General features: G+C 36.4%; 1 protein-coding gene across 1 annotated transcript in view; it reads right to left on the reverse strand.

Annotated features, from left to right (window-relative positions):
- dnah6 (dynein, axonemal, heavy chain 6) overlaps positions 1-19,325 on the reverse strand; it is a 60,550-nt gene that overhangs the window by 22,482 nt on the left and 18,743 nt on the right. The window contains exons 27-50 of the mRNA XM_041982864.1: positions 19,095-19,220; positions 18,768-18,923; positions 17,865-18,026; positions 16,106-16,243; positions 15,456-15,623; positions 15,190-15,338; positions 13,871-13,978; positions 11,466-11,592; positions 10,942-11,154; positions 10,630-10,851; positions 10,350-10,472; positions 9,007-9,189; positions 8,720-8,863; positions 7,688-7,909; positions 6,842-6,989; positions 6,060-6,217; positions 4,461-4,592; positions 3,936-4,107; positions 3,111-3,257; positions 2,921-2,994; positions 2,667-2,821; positions 979-1,210; positions 736-888; positions 100-240 (exon numbers count right to left, since the gene is read on the reverse strand). Of these exons, the coding sequence (XP_041838798.1) occupies positions 100-240; positions 736-888; positions 979-1,210; positions 2,667-2,821; positions 2,921-2,994; positions 3,111-3,257; positions 3,936-4,107; positions 4,461-4,592; positions 6,060-6,217; positions 6,842-6,989; positions 7,688-7,909; positions 8,720-8,863; positions 9,007-9,189; positions 10,350-10,472; positions 10,630-10,851; positions 10,942-11,154; positions 11,466-11,592; positions 13,871-13,978; positions 15,190-15,338; positions 15,456-15,623; positions 16,106-16,243; positions 17,865-18,026; positions 18,768-18,923; positions 19,095-19,220 (3,753 nt within the window). The remainder of the gene's footprint in view (positions 1-99; positions 241-735; positions 889-978; positions 1,211-2,666; positions 2,822-2,920; positions 2,995-3,110; positions 3,258-3,935; positions 4,108-4,460; positions 4,593-6,059; positions 6,218-6,841; positions 6,990-7,687; positions 7,910-8,719; positions 8,864-9,006; positions 9,190-10,349; positions 10,473-10,629; positions 10,852-10,941; positions 11,155-11,465; positions 11,593-13,870; positions 13,979-15,189; positions 15,339-15,455; positions 15,624-16,105; positions 16,244-17,864; positions 18,027-18,767; positions 18,924-19,094; positions 19,221-19,325) is intronic.

Raw genomic sequence — 19,325 nt, forward strand, 5'->3', positions numbered from 1 at the left:
ATTTAAGTCGAAATAATCATATGATTATCCCTTTAATCCAGGAACCAAAAGTAAACCTATATACATGTGGTCAGAAGAATCTGAGATGTCCAAGCATACCTGGACAAACCAGTCGATGGTGCAGCAGTTCACCAGTGATGGAAACATGCGACAACGAGATCTGAAGGCATCCCCCACAGGACTCATACACAGAACAATGTGCAGCTTCTCCCGCACACGAGAGATGAAATACTGGAATACCTGAGGGCATTATGGCACATACTCACATGATTCCATATTTCTGAAGGGTACATCTCAGCAGGCAGAAAACATTACAGTCTGATGTTTTCTTTCAGTTTGCTTCGGGGCATTAAATTTACATAACTTCTCTTGAGCAGAGTGTGCATTAATTTTTTTGGCTCATTGTGAAAAACAATGTTAACTTATGTTGTTTATCAGATATTATGATTATTAATGCAGTGTATGTGTGCTTTAGCCTTTTAAGGGCAAAGTCAATCATCTACATTAAAAGTCAAAGATTTTTCTTGTCAAATGGATCTAAAATCATGAAATGAGTTTCTTCAGAGGCTGAGGAATGAATGAAGTTTGGTTTTTCAGAAAACCCTCAGTTTTTAAAAGGCATTTAAGACAAAGTCTTGTACAATACTGTTTTAGATTTAAGGTATGCTCAAAAATACCTGCATTTCCTTTCTGAAAGTTTTCTACAGCACTGCATGTATTTATGTTTGTGCATACCTCATCTCTGTTCTCTTCGCTGATTCCAGCTTCTCTAGCTTTAGGGCGGGTAGCAGCAAGCACATGTTCCAACTCATCTTTCTCAAAAAGGTTAGGCACTTCGCCAGAGTTTAGCATATTGTTAATATCTTCCAAAAACTCCTCAACTATAATCTATAACAAGAAAGAGAAAGTGGGAAGTAATAATTGAATAAAATTCCAAATATGTATATTTTCCATTGCGGGCAAATCTTTCATTCATACCTGAGTATCCGTAAAGAGAAACACCATATCTTTTCCCTCCACTCCAGCCATCTTGTAGAGCCTTCTTAAGTCTTCATGGAAGGAGTCATAGTTGTAGCCCCGGCACAGCTCAATCTCAAAGCAACGGTAACCACACATGTGCGCCGCCAGCCGAGTAAGTGACTGCTTACCTGTACCTCCCACCCCCACTAGTAAGGCATTTCCTCTCTCCTGGCGTATCATACGGGCAATTCTACAAAGTTAAGAAGCTGTTTTATTACGTTTGCAAGAAAAAAGTGATAGATATAACTTCATTCCATGTACACCATGTATCATTTTACTGTCTTTGAGAAAACTGCCTATACTCACTTTGATGAAACAGGTGATTTTTATATCTAACACACACTACTCATACAGTCATTAAAAAAAACACAAAAATAGCTGACTGTATCTGTATACACTCATGGAAAAAGTCTAATGTCTAAAAAAAAGATGGGGTAGAATAAAACCCATGATGGGCTGGGTATTAAAAAGATCCCCAAATTACTCAAAATGAATCACTGCCCTGCTGTTCAAATCCTCCATAAGTGCCACAGATTACAAACTATGACCAGTTATTTAATTAATAAATGCAACCTAGTAATTAGCTATCTGATGGGGAGAAAAAAAACTATAAAGACATACCTCACAAACACATTTGCTCTACACAATGACACCAACCAGCTAATGCAAAATCCTGAATCAAACACTATGCAGACCATACACTGTTTTTTTGCACAGAAACTTTTTAAATGTATCTTAAACCCAGTATAAATCATTTGCTTTTGACCCAGTTTGATTGTGTTTATTTTCTGCTTTTTATTGTATAACTTTGTCTTTTACTTCTCTTTAGTTGTATTTTATTGTTTTATTATTTGTTTTATGTCTTGTGTTTTTACACTTTATTCATTACTCATGTACAGCACTGTTTTTGCTGTGGTTGTGTGAAAGTGTTTTAGAAATAAAGTTGGTATGATATGATAAAACAGAATAGAGCTGGAAAAATGTCAAGCTAGGAGCCTAAAACAATTTTCTCTGCAGTTGAAAGTCCAGCGGCATCATGAATGCATCTTTATGAACACATTTACTTGGCATAAACATGCTGCAGGAAGAATTTCCGACTCATTTTACCAATGCTGATGTGTACTTATTAAGAGAATTATGAGTGTTGGGCTGAAATTTTCAGCTTTGAGAATGCTGAATACCTAGCTGTAATGATGCAATAAACTTCTATATTGCTCTTTCAGTGTTTGTATGTGAAAGTGTGCCTTTCTCAGCATAGACTTGACAATGGGTAGTGGGTCACAGCTTTAAACAAACGGATGCTGCTTCTGTGAAAACAACTGCATGAGAATAGAACCATAGCTTGCCAAAAACATAGCAGAGTAATACCAAAGGTTCTGGAATGATGTGGTCTGGACAGAGCAATCAAATAAATGTTGATATATATATATATATATATATATATATATATATATATATATATATATATATGCATCTTTTAAGATTTTCTCTTTGAAAAGCAATATCACACTGTCTGTAGTGTAGCCTTTCTTGGTACAACTTCTCTCACACAGTTTGTTACCACCTACAGTTAAATCCATTGGTCACCAACTAAAATGTCACATGAAGAAAAACCTGGAATTGAAGGGATAGTAAGTTTAACACACCTGGAGACATGCTCAATGGCATCCTGGAAGAAAACCAGTTTGACGTCTTTGGAGAAGGATACGTTGTAATTACTGAGATAGTCCTGGAGAACAGCTTGGATCTTGTTTATGTCTGTCAGTTCCTCATATTGACGATCTTCTTTTTCTGCACCAATCTAAACAAAATATTAGATGGACAGAGAAAAGAATAAATAAATCTTGTGAGGTATTTCTGTGTAAAAATTTAAAAAAAATGACCTGAGGTAGACCCTGACCTTAATAAAGTCTCCAAAAATGATGGGCTGAGTCACAAAGTATGAGGCCTCCAACTTAATGTCAAAATATCTGCCTGGCAGGAAGAGAGGGTGGGTCAAAAAGTGGTACACAAGAATCCATTACAAAAATTGAAATTCAAACTATTTTAATTGTGCATGCAGCTCAGGATAGTTTTGAGGGTGTTCTTACTGGCCATCTCACAGACAATTCTGTGAAAATAGGTCTTATCTAGGCTGTTGATGAGTCGGTCATGAAACACCCGCTGACACTCATGGCAGAAGAGACGGAAAATCTGAGTTTTGTTTCTTACTTGATTTGGCTCACACTGCAGTATACCTGAGCACAAAGAGCAGTTCAGAGATATGAAGAGAAAAATTATAGGAAGAATGATAGGTTGTGAAATACGAGTGTTCGGTTTATAACACATTCTGTATGCCTTATACATTACTGCAGGGTACTGTGTGTTGGGCCATGTGTTCCTTTTTTTATTTTTTTTTTTTTTTACAGATAGTGTGTCTACCGAAGGGGTAGAAACATATTCAATGAATTGTTATGCTGTGTTTATGCCTGCTGGGTAAAAAAAAGGGAAAGAAGAAAGGGGGAAGAGGTGAAGGAATGTTGTTACAGACAATTAAAAAGCATGAGGCAGAGACAGAGCGTATAAATGTTGGTAATGCAGCTTGAAGAGATAAATTATCGCTGAGACTCATGCTGTGGAAGAATAAAGATTTAGACATTCTTCACACACGGACTCGCTTGCAAAGTCTAAGTGGCATTTAAGAAAGAGTGTGTGTACTAAGAACTACACTTTGCCAGTAAACACATTCCAGATTGTCACTAATGATAGTTCTGTGACATCATCTGTGCTACATTACGTATAGTTTTTCCTTCTATCCTCTGTGAATTGTGAAAGACAATATATCTTCCTCTACTGTGAAGCTCCAACAACTACAGTTATTTTAACATCTGATTGGGATTATCGGTGTAAGTGGTTACTGAAAGTTTCTGCTTTACCTTGGACACATTTTGAGAGGTCTCTAAGATTGAAGACGTAGTGGGACTTTGCTGGAGTGGGCAGCAGATCAAGACTCAAACGCTTATAAATTTCCACGGCAGCATCCACAATCTGTTCAGCACAGCCCTTCACTTCCTGGACAAAATTACTGAGGAAACCATTCAGGATGGCCTGGAGAAAAAGTGATAACAAGTGGCAATGACTATGAGAGGAGGCATAAAGAGTTATATATGGACAAGGAATTGAAAGGCATAGGATAAAATGGAAATATCTGATAGACCAAAAGGGGGAGAAAGTGACCCTAGAGAAAGGAATACATGTTTGTATATCACCCGAACCTCATAACAGATTTTCCTGAAACTATTAGGAACCAATCTATCGAGACTTAGATTGTGATGTTAGACACAAGTTGTTTAGAAGCTGTAACAGAATAAAAAGATTCAACAATGGAAAACAAGTCTTTTTATTGTGTATTGGATGTGTTTCTTGTAGTGTGTGTAAGTGTTGTATGCATGGCTCCTAACTTTGAAAATGTGCTTAAGGCTTTGTTCCGAGGGTGTCGGCAGGCACAGCATGCTGAAGTGGCGAATTAATCGGGGGGTCACAGGATTGCGTCCCCCTCCTGGAGGAGCACATGCTGCTGCAATAGTCATTTCCTGTGAGACAAGAGCACAAACAAGTGTTAAAATAAAAAAACAGATAAAGGCATAAAAACATAAACATGTTTCCCATCACAGTCTTTATCGTTATATCCAGCAGTAAGAAATAAATTTATTTTTGCGGCTTTAAACTGACATGTCATCGTTAGAAAAACCTAGAATAGTTAAATAGTTTAGCTAAATTAAAAAAATGACAAATGCTTTAATTTCAGCAACAAATCTAAGAAAAAAAAAACTGTTCAAATTACAGACTTTCAGTTTTTACATGAGGGTAATCACAGCTAATTCGGAGGAAAGCCTTAGGAAAGACTGCTCTTAAATACATATTTTATTGGGGAACTGATTGAATTCATTATTTATTAAAAACCAGTTTCATCAATAGATAGAGTGCTTCTTTTTTTAAATCATTATTTTTATGTGTTTCAAGTAGGTTAAAAAGGTCTGGAGTTAATTCTGAGTGGAACATTAGCCTTTGGAAGTTGCTGGTGTAAAAACCCGACGTATGAACACAGCAGCACAAAAGGTCTGGACATCAACAAAATACAATAATGTTGGATAATTCAAATAGCAAAAAAGACAACTTCACAACATCAGGCCAAGTGAAGTACAATCTACAAAACACTTTACAACTACAAATACAGAGGGCTCACCATCAGAAGCAGGTCATTCAAATGCCTTACAAATTCAAAGGTCAAATTAGACTTAAATCATGAAGGTTTGTAAGAGCTCATGTTCCCAAACTACCACAGAACCTCCTTGGCAGAAGTATGACAATGTTTCACCAACCTAGCTCTGAAAATAACTACATTTAACACTTTTCAGAAGCAAAGTAATTAAAGTATTAAACTTACTTCAAAATAAGAAATAAAAAACTTTCATCTTTTTTCTCAATGAATATATTATCAGTTAAAGTTAAAAGGTTGTTATTAGGTTCAGACAAATACACCAGACTGGCCTTGGGATTAAGCAGGTGCCATTCTGACTTAGGCTCTGGTCAGACCCAGATGTTTCTATAAAATTGTGAACTTGACTTGTAAATACAGAAAATGTAATGTAAATGCAATATACAAATGTGGCATATACGATGGACAATTTTTTTTTTTTTTTTTACAAAAATGGACAGACTTCATTAAAACACTGGCTCTGGGAAATTCAAGTTATGCTGACTGTGTTAATGTATAATATAAAGAGCTATATCTACATGTTTAACTTTGCAGAAAAAGAAAATCTTGGAATACAAAGTAGCTACAATGCACTATGACCACTCTTCTACAAAGTTAGATGAGGACATCAACTTATTTTTAATTTAAGTTAAATACATGTTGGCCTAGCTTTGTACTAAGACTTGAAACAAGAACATGCAGAGAAGGTCTGTCTGTGTTGTTCTGGCAACTCCAAGACTCTCCTAACTGAAGGCTGTAAAGGCTGTACTACAAGACAATAAAGACCATCTTAAATATATACCTGGATCTCCTTCCAGAAAAACTTGTTCCTGTCATAGAAGCCAGAAAAGTCCTGGAACTGACGCAGCAGTTCTACAGGAGGCTGAGAGCCATAACTGTCCAACTTAGGCATATTCAGGTCATCCACAAAGACCACCAGTTTCTTGTTACCAGGAGGACCTACAGGAAGGAGGATAAAAGTTGTAGAAGTAAAAGGTGAAAGGCTTAACAGATGTATGTACTGATTGATGGACAAATCACTGAATAGATTGGTGGATGAATGGAGTTAATGTGTAAATGGACAGTGGGCAGCTGCACAAACAGATTAATGGTTGGCTATGTGAACAGATGAACTGTCTCATTCAAGGGTGCTTTCCTTTTTAGGCATTAACTATACATTACTACCAGCCATTTTTAAAATACGGCTCTAGTCTTGCTTTGTGGGTGTATTAAATACAGTGGCTCCAGTATTTTCATCATCAGTATAATACAGTCGGCACTGCAGTCAGTCGCACAAATGTTAAACCATGAAGACAAATAAATACATGGATGGATACAACAAAATGGTTGATGTGTGTGACACTCTTTCGTTTTTTTATATTTGTTACTGTTTTTGAAAGGTTTGACCTTAGCTTTTACTGATGGTGGCAGCATACACTTAATAAACAAAACAAAAAAAAAACACTGATGTCCACTACATTGTTGTTAAGATTATGCAAATTTCTTGATCATAAGATGACCTAGTCTGGTTGTTCAAATCAATGGGTTTGCATTTATATTGTTAATGCAACATTGTCATCTTACCTAACAGGTTTTTTCTCTTCTTCTCAAGTTTGGACTCAATGATCTCCTGTGTACGGGCGGAAGAGGTCTGGGCAGAGAAGTTGATGTAAACCGGAAGGTATCCTGCAGTTTCCTGCATACGGTTAAGCAGGCCCCGAGCCACCACTGACTGTAAAGGAGAGACAGAAATTCTTTCAATACATTCTTTTCTTAACTCCTTAAGACAGTGTACCTCCACACATGTTTAAAGTCCATAATGGGACAAGTATTTCTTTACTTATAACTGATTAACACATCAGTTTACCAACTTTTTAAATGTAATGACAACATCAAATTCTTGTATACTTAAATTTTTCTTGTACAGTAAGCTTGGCCACTAAATAAACTTAACTTGATCAACTTTGAAGATGTGTCTGTTTAGTAAAGCTTAAAAATGGATTTCAGGCATTTCTGAAAACCTTTTTGGAAAATATGGTTTGCACGTTGTTTCTTGTTGCCAGTCTGTTTTGGTGGTGGAGAATTTCTGAACCATCTACACATGTGGAGCCATCAGAAATATCTTTTATGTGATAGAAAGTTTACCAATACGACTAACTAAAACAGCATGAGGTACTGATGTGTAAAATTAAGCTTGTATGTAGTCACAAGCATGGAGCTTCATCTAGAAGATCAAGAAGTCTTCATTCAAAATACAAAACAGTAGCAGCTAGTTAAATGAAGGCAAAAGACCAAAAAACAAAAGGTACAGCTTTTACATCTAGAAATATTGTGTTTACAATTACTTCTAACCACCACCGAGGAGGACTGCTATTGGATTTATTCTGTGACCCTCTGAAGCCCTAATCACTGTGCTTTAGGGGTTTTTACCTTCCCCACTCCAGTATCACCAGTGAAGAGTACAGAGCGCTGCACAAAGAGCAGATTCTCCATCAAGTAACCATAGCGAACAGTGTCTATGGTGGGGACCAGCATCTCAAAAAAAGGTTGCTCCCTGTTGTAATTAAATGAAGGGATTATCTTCTCCCAAGGCTCCAATTGCTCGTGCTCGAAGTTCATATACAGACTCCACAGAGATCCACGCTTTGGGAGCTACAAAACATTTATGAGTGCACGAAGACACACATGGAAAAGAAAACACAAAATTCATTATTATTGAAACTCACAAACACGACTACAAGAGCCCAGATTAGATTATATGTTAATGATACCAACAGGCCTTACAAATCATTGATTAAAATGAAAAATGTAATAAGTCAGTAATGAGACACAAACTACCACCTCAACAACATCAGCTTTTTATGGACACACAGATGAACAGATGTGGAAGCAGGTGGAGTGTGTGTTCATGTCACTTCCATACACACTCCATTATCAGCTAAGTGAGTGATGCCCTTACCCTTCAGTTTTCAGTACTGTCATAAAAACATTTCCTCAATTGTAATTTTTCCATTCCACAACCCTATATCAATAGTATTTGAACAGTTAGAGTAATATCTGATGGATTTAATACAGTACATGGCTATACTTTTCAAAGATCGGTTTTCCACAAGAACAGCATACACCATTAGAATGGAGGCTTCTCTTAAATTAGCTGCAGTCCAGTGAGATACACTGAGCATCAAAAGAACTTTGATGTACTATACAGTATAACCTTCTGGGCTTTTCACAAATTTCATGCTGTAACTCGCAAATGAACTGGAAACAGAATTGACTTTCAGGAATATGGAGCATGGATAAAATATGTATCGAGCAGTAGTTCCAGTGGCGTCAATGAGAATGTGAAATGTGTAGATTTTTGAAATTTTGTTTTGATAAACTGTATGTCATTGTGTCATGTGTATAACGTCCATTTCATAGTTTTGCATGTACTGGCTGGTTGCAGTGCATACAGAAATATACCTTTGCATTACGGTTGTCTTCAAACTGGTCTCTGAGGAAGGAGTCAAAAGCATCCCAGTGAGAACTGATCAGGTTGCCACCTATGGCCCACAGGTAGCAAAATATGAAGGTCTGACACAGTATACTGAGTTGCTCTGAATTCTCCTACACAAAGACAAATGTACAAAAAACGAAGGCATTTTCAATCAATGAGTAATGAGTATTTATTTCTTTATATATATATATATATATATATATATATATATAAAGTTTGTTTTGCCAAATTTTGAATCTTTTGTTTAATGTACCATACTAAAATCTGGCCCTCCTTTGCCCAGCAGCAGGGCCTGCAGCAGGGAGCACAGAGTGGTGACTTTACTGATGTCCACCTGTCGAATTGCCTGGGTACAATGCTTCAGTACAAACTGCAGACCTTTCTCCACATACTGTTCAAATAGCTGCAGCAGGTATGTCCGCACAGAATCAGGAAACTAGGAAGACAGACAAAATGCAGGCAGATCGACAGAGTACAACATTGATTTACTAGATAATTTAACAAAGTCAGATTAGTTGGTTTTCGCTATTTACATTAAGCACTTTGTTCAGCTGTGATTTCCTGTTTAAAGTGAATAGAAAAATAAAACATCCGTTCCCTTAGCAGGTATACATACTACTTTATTAAAATGAAGAAGAGAGAGTAAAACAGAAACAAAGCAAGACCCCTTGCTTGAGAAAAAAAAATCAATACAAAATTAATCAACAATCCAATAAACTCAAACTACTCTACACAGTTGCAGAAAGTGTAATAATAGCTATTCAACACAAATAAGAATGTAGAATTTTAAAATATAAAAAAGAAAGTTTACACATGTAGATGGAGTACTGAAGGTAAAACACTGAAAGATTGAAGATACAAAAGGAAACGTTAATATATCAGCAGATATCAGCAAAGACAATAGTCTCAGTGCAGCAATAGATAGATAACAAGAATGAGACAGTCAAGAGCTGATGGAAGAGTTGACCCTCTCTTGTTGTTATGTTCAGTTATACTAAAAGGCTCAAGGCAAATGTTGCAGACTATAAACTTTGATGTGATGTGTGGTCATCAAAGTTTATGCTGATGTTGAAGTTCTACTGTTTGTAACTCTTGGAAAGGACATACTCTCAGGAGGACACATCCATAGTCTCACTACTACACAAGACACAGCTATGATGCAAAGGGCAGGGAAGTTTATTTGATGAGTGACTGATCCCCAAAGCTTGCATTGTGACCAAGGGTGAACAAGAACACACTGAGAAAAACAAGTGCATGTAATGTAAAAATGAACTGACCCTGATCTGTGGGAACCAGTAACAAAGCTCTATGATATGAACATGCATTACTTTAGAAAAGATAAATGTTAAACTATAAGCATAAATCTTTTGTACTCAGAAGTGGCAGTTTACACTGGGATTAGTGCATGCACATGCAGTCCCAGTGAAAAATGTGTCCAAACTTTTGTCTGTTTGAGCATATAGAAACACATTAACCCTTTTTCAGTTACAACATATACTGCATGTAATTGTGTTTCACTAAATGCTCCTTGTTAAAGCAACAAAACATTAACTATAAACGCAAACATAAAGAATAAGTCCAAAACTATTTACTCACTTTGTCTTTAAGACCACTCATCCATGTCTGTACATAAGGCATCCACTGAAGCTCATCAGGATCAACATATACCATCCCACAACGACTGACTGTGGCTGGAGATGCCACAGCCAAATCCTGGACCTGTAAAATGCAGGAATGAAGAAGGTTAAAGAAAGGTGATCTCTGGAAAAAGAACCACTGTGGAACTATATGATGAAAATTCAAACCAGAGATATTTAAACTCAAACTTGAAATGCTTACAAATAAAACAAAATATATTTTGCTGTTTGACTCAAACCTCAAACATCATATGTATAGATGGAGTTAGTTTGATTCGCTCGCTGTTGGCCAAGCACAGCATCTTGTTGTCATCCAGCACAGTGTTCATGTTCTCAATCCACAGCGCATCAACAGGCCCATCACAGACTACCCATTTGTGATCATCACTGGTGTCGTTGACTGCATCACGGACGCTAAGAGCCATCAGTCCATCACGCCATTCCAGAGTCAAATTGTTAACCTAAGGGGTTGGTATGAAAAGAAAAGAAAAATAAAACAGAAAGAAAAACAAATGAAGCCATCCTTTAACTAAATCTTCAGTCAACAATACCTCTCCGTAGAGCTCTCCCATTGAGACAGATTTTGGATTGAGCACATAGATCTTGACAGGCTGATAAAAGGGATTGCTAGCCTGGTGCCCGGTACGATGGAGAGTCTCCAGGGTGTCTGCCAGGATGGTGTAAACTGTGCTCTTGCCTCCACCTGTGGGCCCTACTAACATGACACCATGCCGCACTAACATGGTCTCATAGAGTTGAATAGCCTAAAAAAAAACAAAAAAAAACAAAAAAAAAAAAACAAACAAGTCCATATACCTCAAATTCAGTAAATGTAAAATCTCAGCAAGTCAAGCAAAACTGGATGACCTACTCTTTAAGAAGGAAACTAGATATTTAATATAATTGTGACTTTTTGTAAATATTTATATCTGTGGTTGACATAGTAAAAATGCATTTGTCCTTTCATTCAATCTGTCAAATAAAAAAGTAAACAGTAAAATCACGTATTCTATGTATGTAAAGTCTACAACATAATTCCATGGTAAGAACATGACTTTTACTACTGGAACTATACCTTCTTAGTCATGCTTGGCAGTGGCTGAAGGTTTCGCTTAACCAGAGACTCCAGGATGGTAGAGTGTAGCACGCCGTAATCATGCTCAGGAATACACACCCCAGGGAACAGGTCAGACAGGATACCACTGGAAACATGTGGAGATTGGCTTAATATTTGTACACATAAACATTTCATGCAAATGTAAATGCACAAGCAATGGTATATCACCTATCTTTAACACTTAGCCTGTGCCAGAAAGCACACACACACAAATTTGTCCCTTAAGATGACTTAAGAAATTGATGATTTAGAAGACTTAATAATGGACTCATGATCCTAATAAAAGAACAGTTTCAGATACAACTACTTTTTTTATTTTTTGGTGGTGTCAGTAACAAGACTGCTGTTGCATTATTTAAAGCAGTATGTGCATTGTGATGTACCGAGTTCATGTCAACATTTTACCCAAATACCAACAGATACAAATTGAGTAGTTTCTGTGTAAGCATTAACTATATCAAATTAATCACATCTATGTCTCATGCCTAAAGTTTTAATAGAATGCAAACTAAAAAAGATGTAATACAAAATGCTGCTTATGACTGTAATATATACTAGGGTCTTTAATTTATGTATATAGACTGCATTTTACGAGGCAGTTTATAGAAAACTTGAAATATCCTTGAAATGCAAACAGAAAAGGAATTTTTAAGGCTGTCAAAAACAATGCATTAATGGGGTTAACTAATTTAAGTAATTAATTGCCTTGTCATTTCTGTTACAACAGCAGGACACGGAGGTGTCTCTACAGGCAAGATGGAACAAGATGAAACAGCTGGCTCTATGGATAGATTTGAGTATAAAAATAACATTGATTGCTTTTTTGTAGTAAGTATCGTCTCACTTGTTGTGTTTATCGTTCAGCTGAGAAGGAGGACTAACGGTTCATGGTTCAAACTGGCACATATTTACGTATATTCAAGTATTGTCTTTGGACCCACTAACAAAAGTAAGCTAAATTTAGCAGCCTCATTTCAATCAAACTCATGTCACTATTGTGAGGCTGGAGAATGAAAGATGATAACAACAGCAGCCTATTTCAATTAGATAATGTTTGCTTTTATTTCATATAACTTTTCAGTATTGATGAGGTTTGCTGGTGAAACAGCTGTAAAATCTACTAAGACAGCCATGCACTCATCTGTGAAGATAGATCAGGTTCAGAAATCTAGTGAGAGTGAAACGGCAAAAGGAAGAAAGGAGACGTTTTCTCTAACTCATTGGTGCTATGCAGATGTTGGAAACACAGGTCTGATCATTTATGTGGCCATGAATGTGTTGAGAGAATTTATGAACAGGTTCTGAGGTACAAATCCGAGCAGGACCCTCCACAATTAGTTGACAGGTGGAAGAAAGGACTGATATGTCTGCTATGCAGGGGTGGATCTGGAAGGGGGGCAGAAATGAGACCTTTTTTGAGGTCTAGATTTTCTGAAATGATTATTACAGGTTTGAACAGTGGAGTTGCATGTTCTCTCGTATGTGTGTGTTCTCTCTGGGTACTCCAGCTTCCTCCCACCATCCAAAGATATGTATATTAAGTCACTCTAAGTTCTCCCTAGAAGTGAGCATGAATGGTTGTTTGTCTCTCTCTGTTGGCCCTGCTAGACTGGCAACCTGTCCAGGGTGGACCCTGCCTCTTGCCTGTTAATCGCTGGGATAGGCTCCAGCTTCCCCGCTACCCTTAATTGGACGAAGTGGTACAGAAAATGCTTTAGATAAATTACATTTACAAACAAATCATTTATATGTAACATATGTAAGACAGGTACGAGTGTTCTCCTGTCATGCGTTTGCCACTGCTACAGCAGGCATGTTTGCCTCTCCATCTTCACCAACTCAAGAGTCTGACTTGCTGGGCAGGAATTCTGCTCACTTTATATGTGAGCGGAAAGCCAGAGGAATATGGTGGACAGAACCTCCACCCTCCACCATATTTAGTATCACCACACACTTTCAAAATTGGAATTGGCTGATGATACCACTGCACAAACCAGACTTGATGTATTGGACCCGTCATCCATGTTTTCAACCCCTTCCATCACATGTGTACATGGTCAGCTGTTCTCACAACATAGTGGGGGTTTTTCTAGTCACTGGTGCAGCGCTCTTTTCAATGTCGGATATTCACGAGAAAACAAGCCTGTCTGACTTATCACAGAACCACCTTTTTCATCATGTTGTATTATTTTATTGCAAGATTACATTAAGTCTATATCGTCATGAGCACTTAAATCTTATGTTTAAATTCATACAGCTGTCTCTTTCGACATTTAGTTGCATGTTTGCAAACAGAGAAATCAAAGTAAAACTTGAAGTTAAACATACTTCCTTATCTAAAATGTCTGACACAGTATGCTTACCCAAACAGCACAGCGTCATCAGTAAGGAACTTTGGCAAGTTGGAATCCCTCAGGGCTCTGATAAGAACTACATCCTCACTGAGGTGGGGGTTCTCTCTCTTTAATGACCTAAAAACAAGCACAGTGCTTTACAAAATACATCTGAACCTTAGTATACAGAAACATTCTCCTCAAATTAGGGTATTTCTCCTTATAAATTTACAAATAATTATTTTATAATGTGTCCATTTTCTAATTTTTTGCTTCATCACTGATTTATCAACAATCACTGATTTTCTACCACTTTAACCTTAACTAAGTGCATTAATTGCCAATATATTATCATTTTAAAAAGCATATCAAAAGCATGTATAAAAAGAACAACTTTAAAACAGCATTACTTCAAAGTTCTTAGCTTAAGCTTATTTTCTACTGTTATTAGTAAATTAATTGCAAACAATCACACACAAATTAATATTATAATAGCTAAATTAATTAGTGGAAAAACAGGCTAATTCCAAATAGGGGTGTAATAAAGATGATGAACTTCACAAGCTGGCTCCACTGGATTATAAAAACATTTAAGAAATGAAAGTGGGAGATAATGAACATGTTCTCATGGTGGAACAAGCAGACTCCAAGTAGTCATTTCTAACTGTAGAAAGATAGTGAATCTAAAGCCAATTACTACAATTCTTGGAGTTTTAGCCAATAATAACAATAATAACACAATTTTGACCACATACTGTATAATTAAAGGGGTCGTGCACCCAAAAATGTTTGTTTTTTTTAGCTGTAAACAACACAATATTATTTAATTGTGATGAAAACCCCCTATACTGTTGATAGTAGAGTAATTTTTTCATTTAAAAAATGGGATTTTGTGGGTAAAAAATGTCTCCTAACGCCCCCTTACAGAGTAAAACCAGGTTTTAAAAGATTAACTACACCTTTTGATATAGTTACACTTTAAAGTGTAACTACCCCATTTTTGGGTGCACAACCCCTTTACAAACTGTTTTTCTACCAAAAGCAAGTGTGTTTTAGCTTGCTTGTGTTAGAGCGTTTGACCACTCATTTACTTGAGAGTATGATACACATGACTATTTCAATTAATTTCACAGAGATGGTGCAAAGTGAAAGTCATTCCTAATCTAAGAAGTGCTGTAATCAGCTGCTGTGTCTCTGCCATATAGCATTCACAATTTCTCACAATGCTCTACAATGGAGAATTTACATTAAAGCTAAATACATTAAAACATCATGCTTGTGTCTATTTTGTCACTTTGAAACATATATTCTTATGACAGAAAGCATATGTGCTACTGTGATGTTCTAACCCTGCCATGACCAGGACAGACTTGACAGCTCTCATTCCAAAGTCATAGTGGTCCTGCTGGGACAACTGCTCTGAGCACAGCTTGTACATTTGGGTCATCTTCCTTGCAAGGGTCTTACTGGATTCAAATCCCTCTGAGTACAAAATCACCTGGTCGGAAAAACAGAGACATGCTACCGTTATGATGATGCAGTTGAGCTTGAAAGAAAATCAATGTTATGTATTTTATATAGAAACAAACATAAACACATGCATATATCCAGTTACCTCTGCTATAAGTGCATAGTTTGGCACCATCATTGCTATTGGTCTAAAGAGAGCTTTGAGGTTGTCAGGTAGTTCTGTTCTGCCAGCATATCCTGGGTTCATGGTGATGAAGGCAGCACATGTCATCACCAACTTGATCTCGCGGCCTTCAAACTGAAATCTTGTGAGCTGTGTGACATAGTTGGATTACTTTGGGATAGCTGGGATACTTTTGCTGGTTTATATGGAGTGATGTCTTATTACCAATACAGATAACTATTCATGTGGCAGTACTTACTGAAATGATTTGTTTTAAACTAAATTAAGCTTCATATCCCATGGAAAATACAGTCATTCTGGGTTACAGCTGATTACCTAGTCTACTCATCTTTAAGCTTATTACATAACTTTATATTTATATATTAATGATTCACTTTATAATGTCCAGTAAATAACTCAGTAATTGTGGAGCTAAAAAAAAGAAATGGTGTAACTGCTGAGTAACTGACCACTGAGATCTGTAAGATTTAGTTTCCTAGTGTTAGAAACCACGTTACAATGATAGAAAAACATCTTAACTCTACTCTATAAATGATGATGCATGGTCAGAAATGACAGGGGAGACAGGGATCCTCCTGGGGGTATTTGTGTATGCGTGTTTATGAGATTACCTTAGCAGCTTTTGCATTTCGTATAGTTATGAGCTGCTGAGCAATAACAGACAACACTTCAATGTCAATGCGATTGAATTCATCAAAACAACACCAAGCTCCTGACTGAGCAAGCCCACTGAAGAAGCGCCCCATCATCTGTAAGAAATAGATGACTTGATCAGGTGATTTAAAAAGAGAGCTTTTGTGTGAGAAAGACTTTCTGCTTCTTTCTCTGTTTAGTTTAAGACTGAACATGCTGAACATATATTTACTTATCTGCAAATGCAAAGGCCCAATAATAAATGTCACTTTAACTGCTTTGCTTAGCTTGATTTGAACCACGTCAGTCATAGTTAAACAGACTACTTAAAGTTATAGATTTCCTTTAGAGACTTATTGAATGTTACAGTTGAAAGCGGATCATTTAAAAATAAAAATAAATAAATGAAAACCTCATAAAACCAAATGGATTATAATTCCAGTCTGTCTAAATGAAAACCATGTCTATCTCTAGTGTACTCTAGGTGTCTTCTCTCAATATCACAGCAGAAAGGAAGAACGGCTTCCCAACTAAGTTGATGGTTAATGTTTTCAGCTGTACTGACTTCAACCGCTCTGCACCACAAGATAAAGCACTGCTCAACACTAAAATGAAATACACTGTGTTGTTCATGGTTGAAGGTTTAAAAAAATTCAGACGACAACAGTACATTCATTTTGTTAATTAAAAGTAAGGCTTAATATATGGGCATCCTGTGTATTTGTAAACTGACCATAATAAAAGAAGCTAGAGAGAAACTGTGTACAAAGGCAATAAACATCCTGGATTTAAATACCTGTAAAAATGTGGAAGGAGGTCATAATTCTTTATTTTTTCATCATAATAATCCTTAGTAAAAGCCCCTGTTATACTATAATGTATATAGTATAAGTAAATTTGTTTGTGTTGCCTGATATCACATAGAATTTCAGTTAATTTCATTTGATTAAATAAATCAAGTGGAGAGATTTAGCGTTCTTGGCACAGGCAAACATCTGAGGCCAGTATCAGCTAAAGTATGATATCTTGCTTGATGACTGCATTTATAACAAATACAGTAAATATTGATTTATAAGCTAAACATACAGGGAAAAAGTCTTAAATATAATAAAAACACAAAAGTAAAATCTGTCTTTCCACAATGTTTTAGTAGCCCCAAATATATTGTGTACTGGGACTAAATAGCAGCTTGATTGCTTTTGTAACAATGCCATCTAGAGGCTTTACTTTGTATGTACAAAGGCTAGAAAGCCTAGTGAAGTTCATCACTGTTAAGGCAATTATTCCTAACAAAAATCTCATTTTGTGCAGACTGGAAAATCAACAAATATAGCAGTGCAGAAAAACAAAAAAACATAAAACCAAACAATCTGATCAGGAAAACAGATTCAAAAGTTTGCTTATTTCATTGCCTCTATTAGTTTTAGTAGTTAGTTGATTTGCACAAGTTGTAGTTACTTAGAAGTGTTGCTGTAGTACATGACGTTATTATAGATTTACCAAGTTTATAGATTTACTGAACTCACTCAGATCTCCTCTTAAATCATAGTTTTGTGAGATTTCTTCTTTATTTTAATTTTTAACCAAAATGCCTTTTTCTTTTTGTCATATCTTTATTCACTTAGTTTATTTTGTAGTTTGCTTTCTAATTAGATTTTTGCTTGGGTGAAACATTTTGTGACAGCTTTTTAAAAATTTCTCTTTGAACACAGATTTTTACATTCCATTATTACTGACCTTGTAATCAAGTCCATCAGAACAGTTAAAGACCACACACTGTATGGCCAGGGCTTTGGCCAAATCCTTAGTGGTCTCTGTTTTGCCCGTCCCAGCTGGCCCAGCTGGAGCACCTCCCAGGTCCAGCTGGAGAGCTCCCATCAGACACAGGTAGCAACGGTCCTGCAGATCAGGGCAGGAACAGAGAAGAAGGAAAAATATATTTACAAAACAACTGAAAAAGGCTTGAAAAATAACCCCCAAAACATTTTTTGTGACTGTATTATGTTCTTATCTGTGGTCACACTTTGGCACAATTAAGGACCTACATTACATTTTTATGATATGGCATCAAAAAATATATAAATAAATATCATATAGTGGAAGTCTCTCTAAGTTAGACCATAAAATGTACTTATGTATCCAGTTTGGTTTCTAAGGGACTCAAAAAAGAAAAAAAAAAGCTATTACTCAAAGAGGAAAATTTAGGATTGGTCAATGGATGACCGGAGGCAGGAGTTTTAATACTTTATTTTAAATATTTTTTTGTTCTCCACATTCCATGTTTCCATGTTTCCAGCTAAAAGGATGACACAATTAATTCCTGGTATATATATATAAATATACACACACAAATAGGAAAATGCATTAAAATATTGTGATTTTTCAGCAAGATAACAATCCTAAACATCGGTCAAAGGAATCACTCAGCTGTTTGTGGAGAAATAGTGCTAAGACCTTGAATGACTAAATTTACCACAAGTATGTCTTTTCTGCAAAAGAATGTCCAGTTGCCATGTTACATATTAAATTTATGCGGAGACCCAGAACCTGTTTAAAAATGTAAGTTCCTCCAAAAATTTATGTTCTGAATGGCATATCTGTGTACACACAAACTGAAATTTAAATATTATATTCTCCTACTGTGAGTGGTGTGATAACCAGCCGGGGACAAGCTCCTAGATACTCATATCCATAAATGTAAGTGGACATAGCCATTTTGGCCACACAGTTGTCCAGGTCCAGGTCCCAGTAGTAGCGTAGCTGTCTCTGCCATTCAAAGTTGGACGTAGTGTCAACCTGAAAAATAAGCCTGGGGTCACTTTAAGGAATGTTACCAAATTTCTATTTATATAAAAACAAAAATTAAAAGCAAAATCTCCAATCGACTCCTGGAGCCTTTACGTCATGTAAGGAACAGAACAATATAACTTCCTCTTAGACGTAGTAATACCCACAGCACTACTGTACCTTCTGCTGGACTAGATCTGTGACAATGTCTCTGGCATGAACATCAATGGTGATGAGGGCAGTGATAATATTACGGTGTAAAGCAGGAAGCTGTCCTCGTACCAATGCTGCCAAGGTATTCAGCCTCTGAAAATAAACACAAATACAGTCAAGTATCTTGTAGTTTATTGTAAGTTTCAATTAAAAAGAACAAAACAAACAAAAAAACAAGACTTGTTCGATCAATCTTTA

Source organism: Melanotaenia boesemani, chromosome 4 (assembly GCF_017639745.1).
Source record: "Melanotaenia boesemani isolate fMelBoe1 chromosome 4, fMelBoe1.pri, whole genome shotgun sequence".
Lineage (NCBI taxonomy): Eukaryota > Metazoa > Chordata > Actinopteri > Atheriniformes > Melanotaeniidae > Melanotaenia > Melanotaenia boesemani.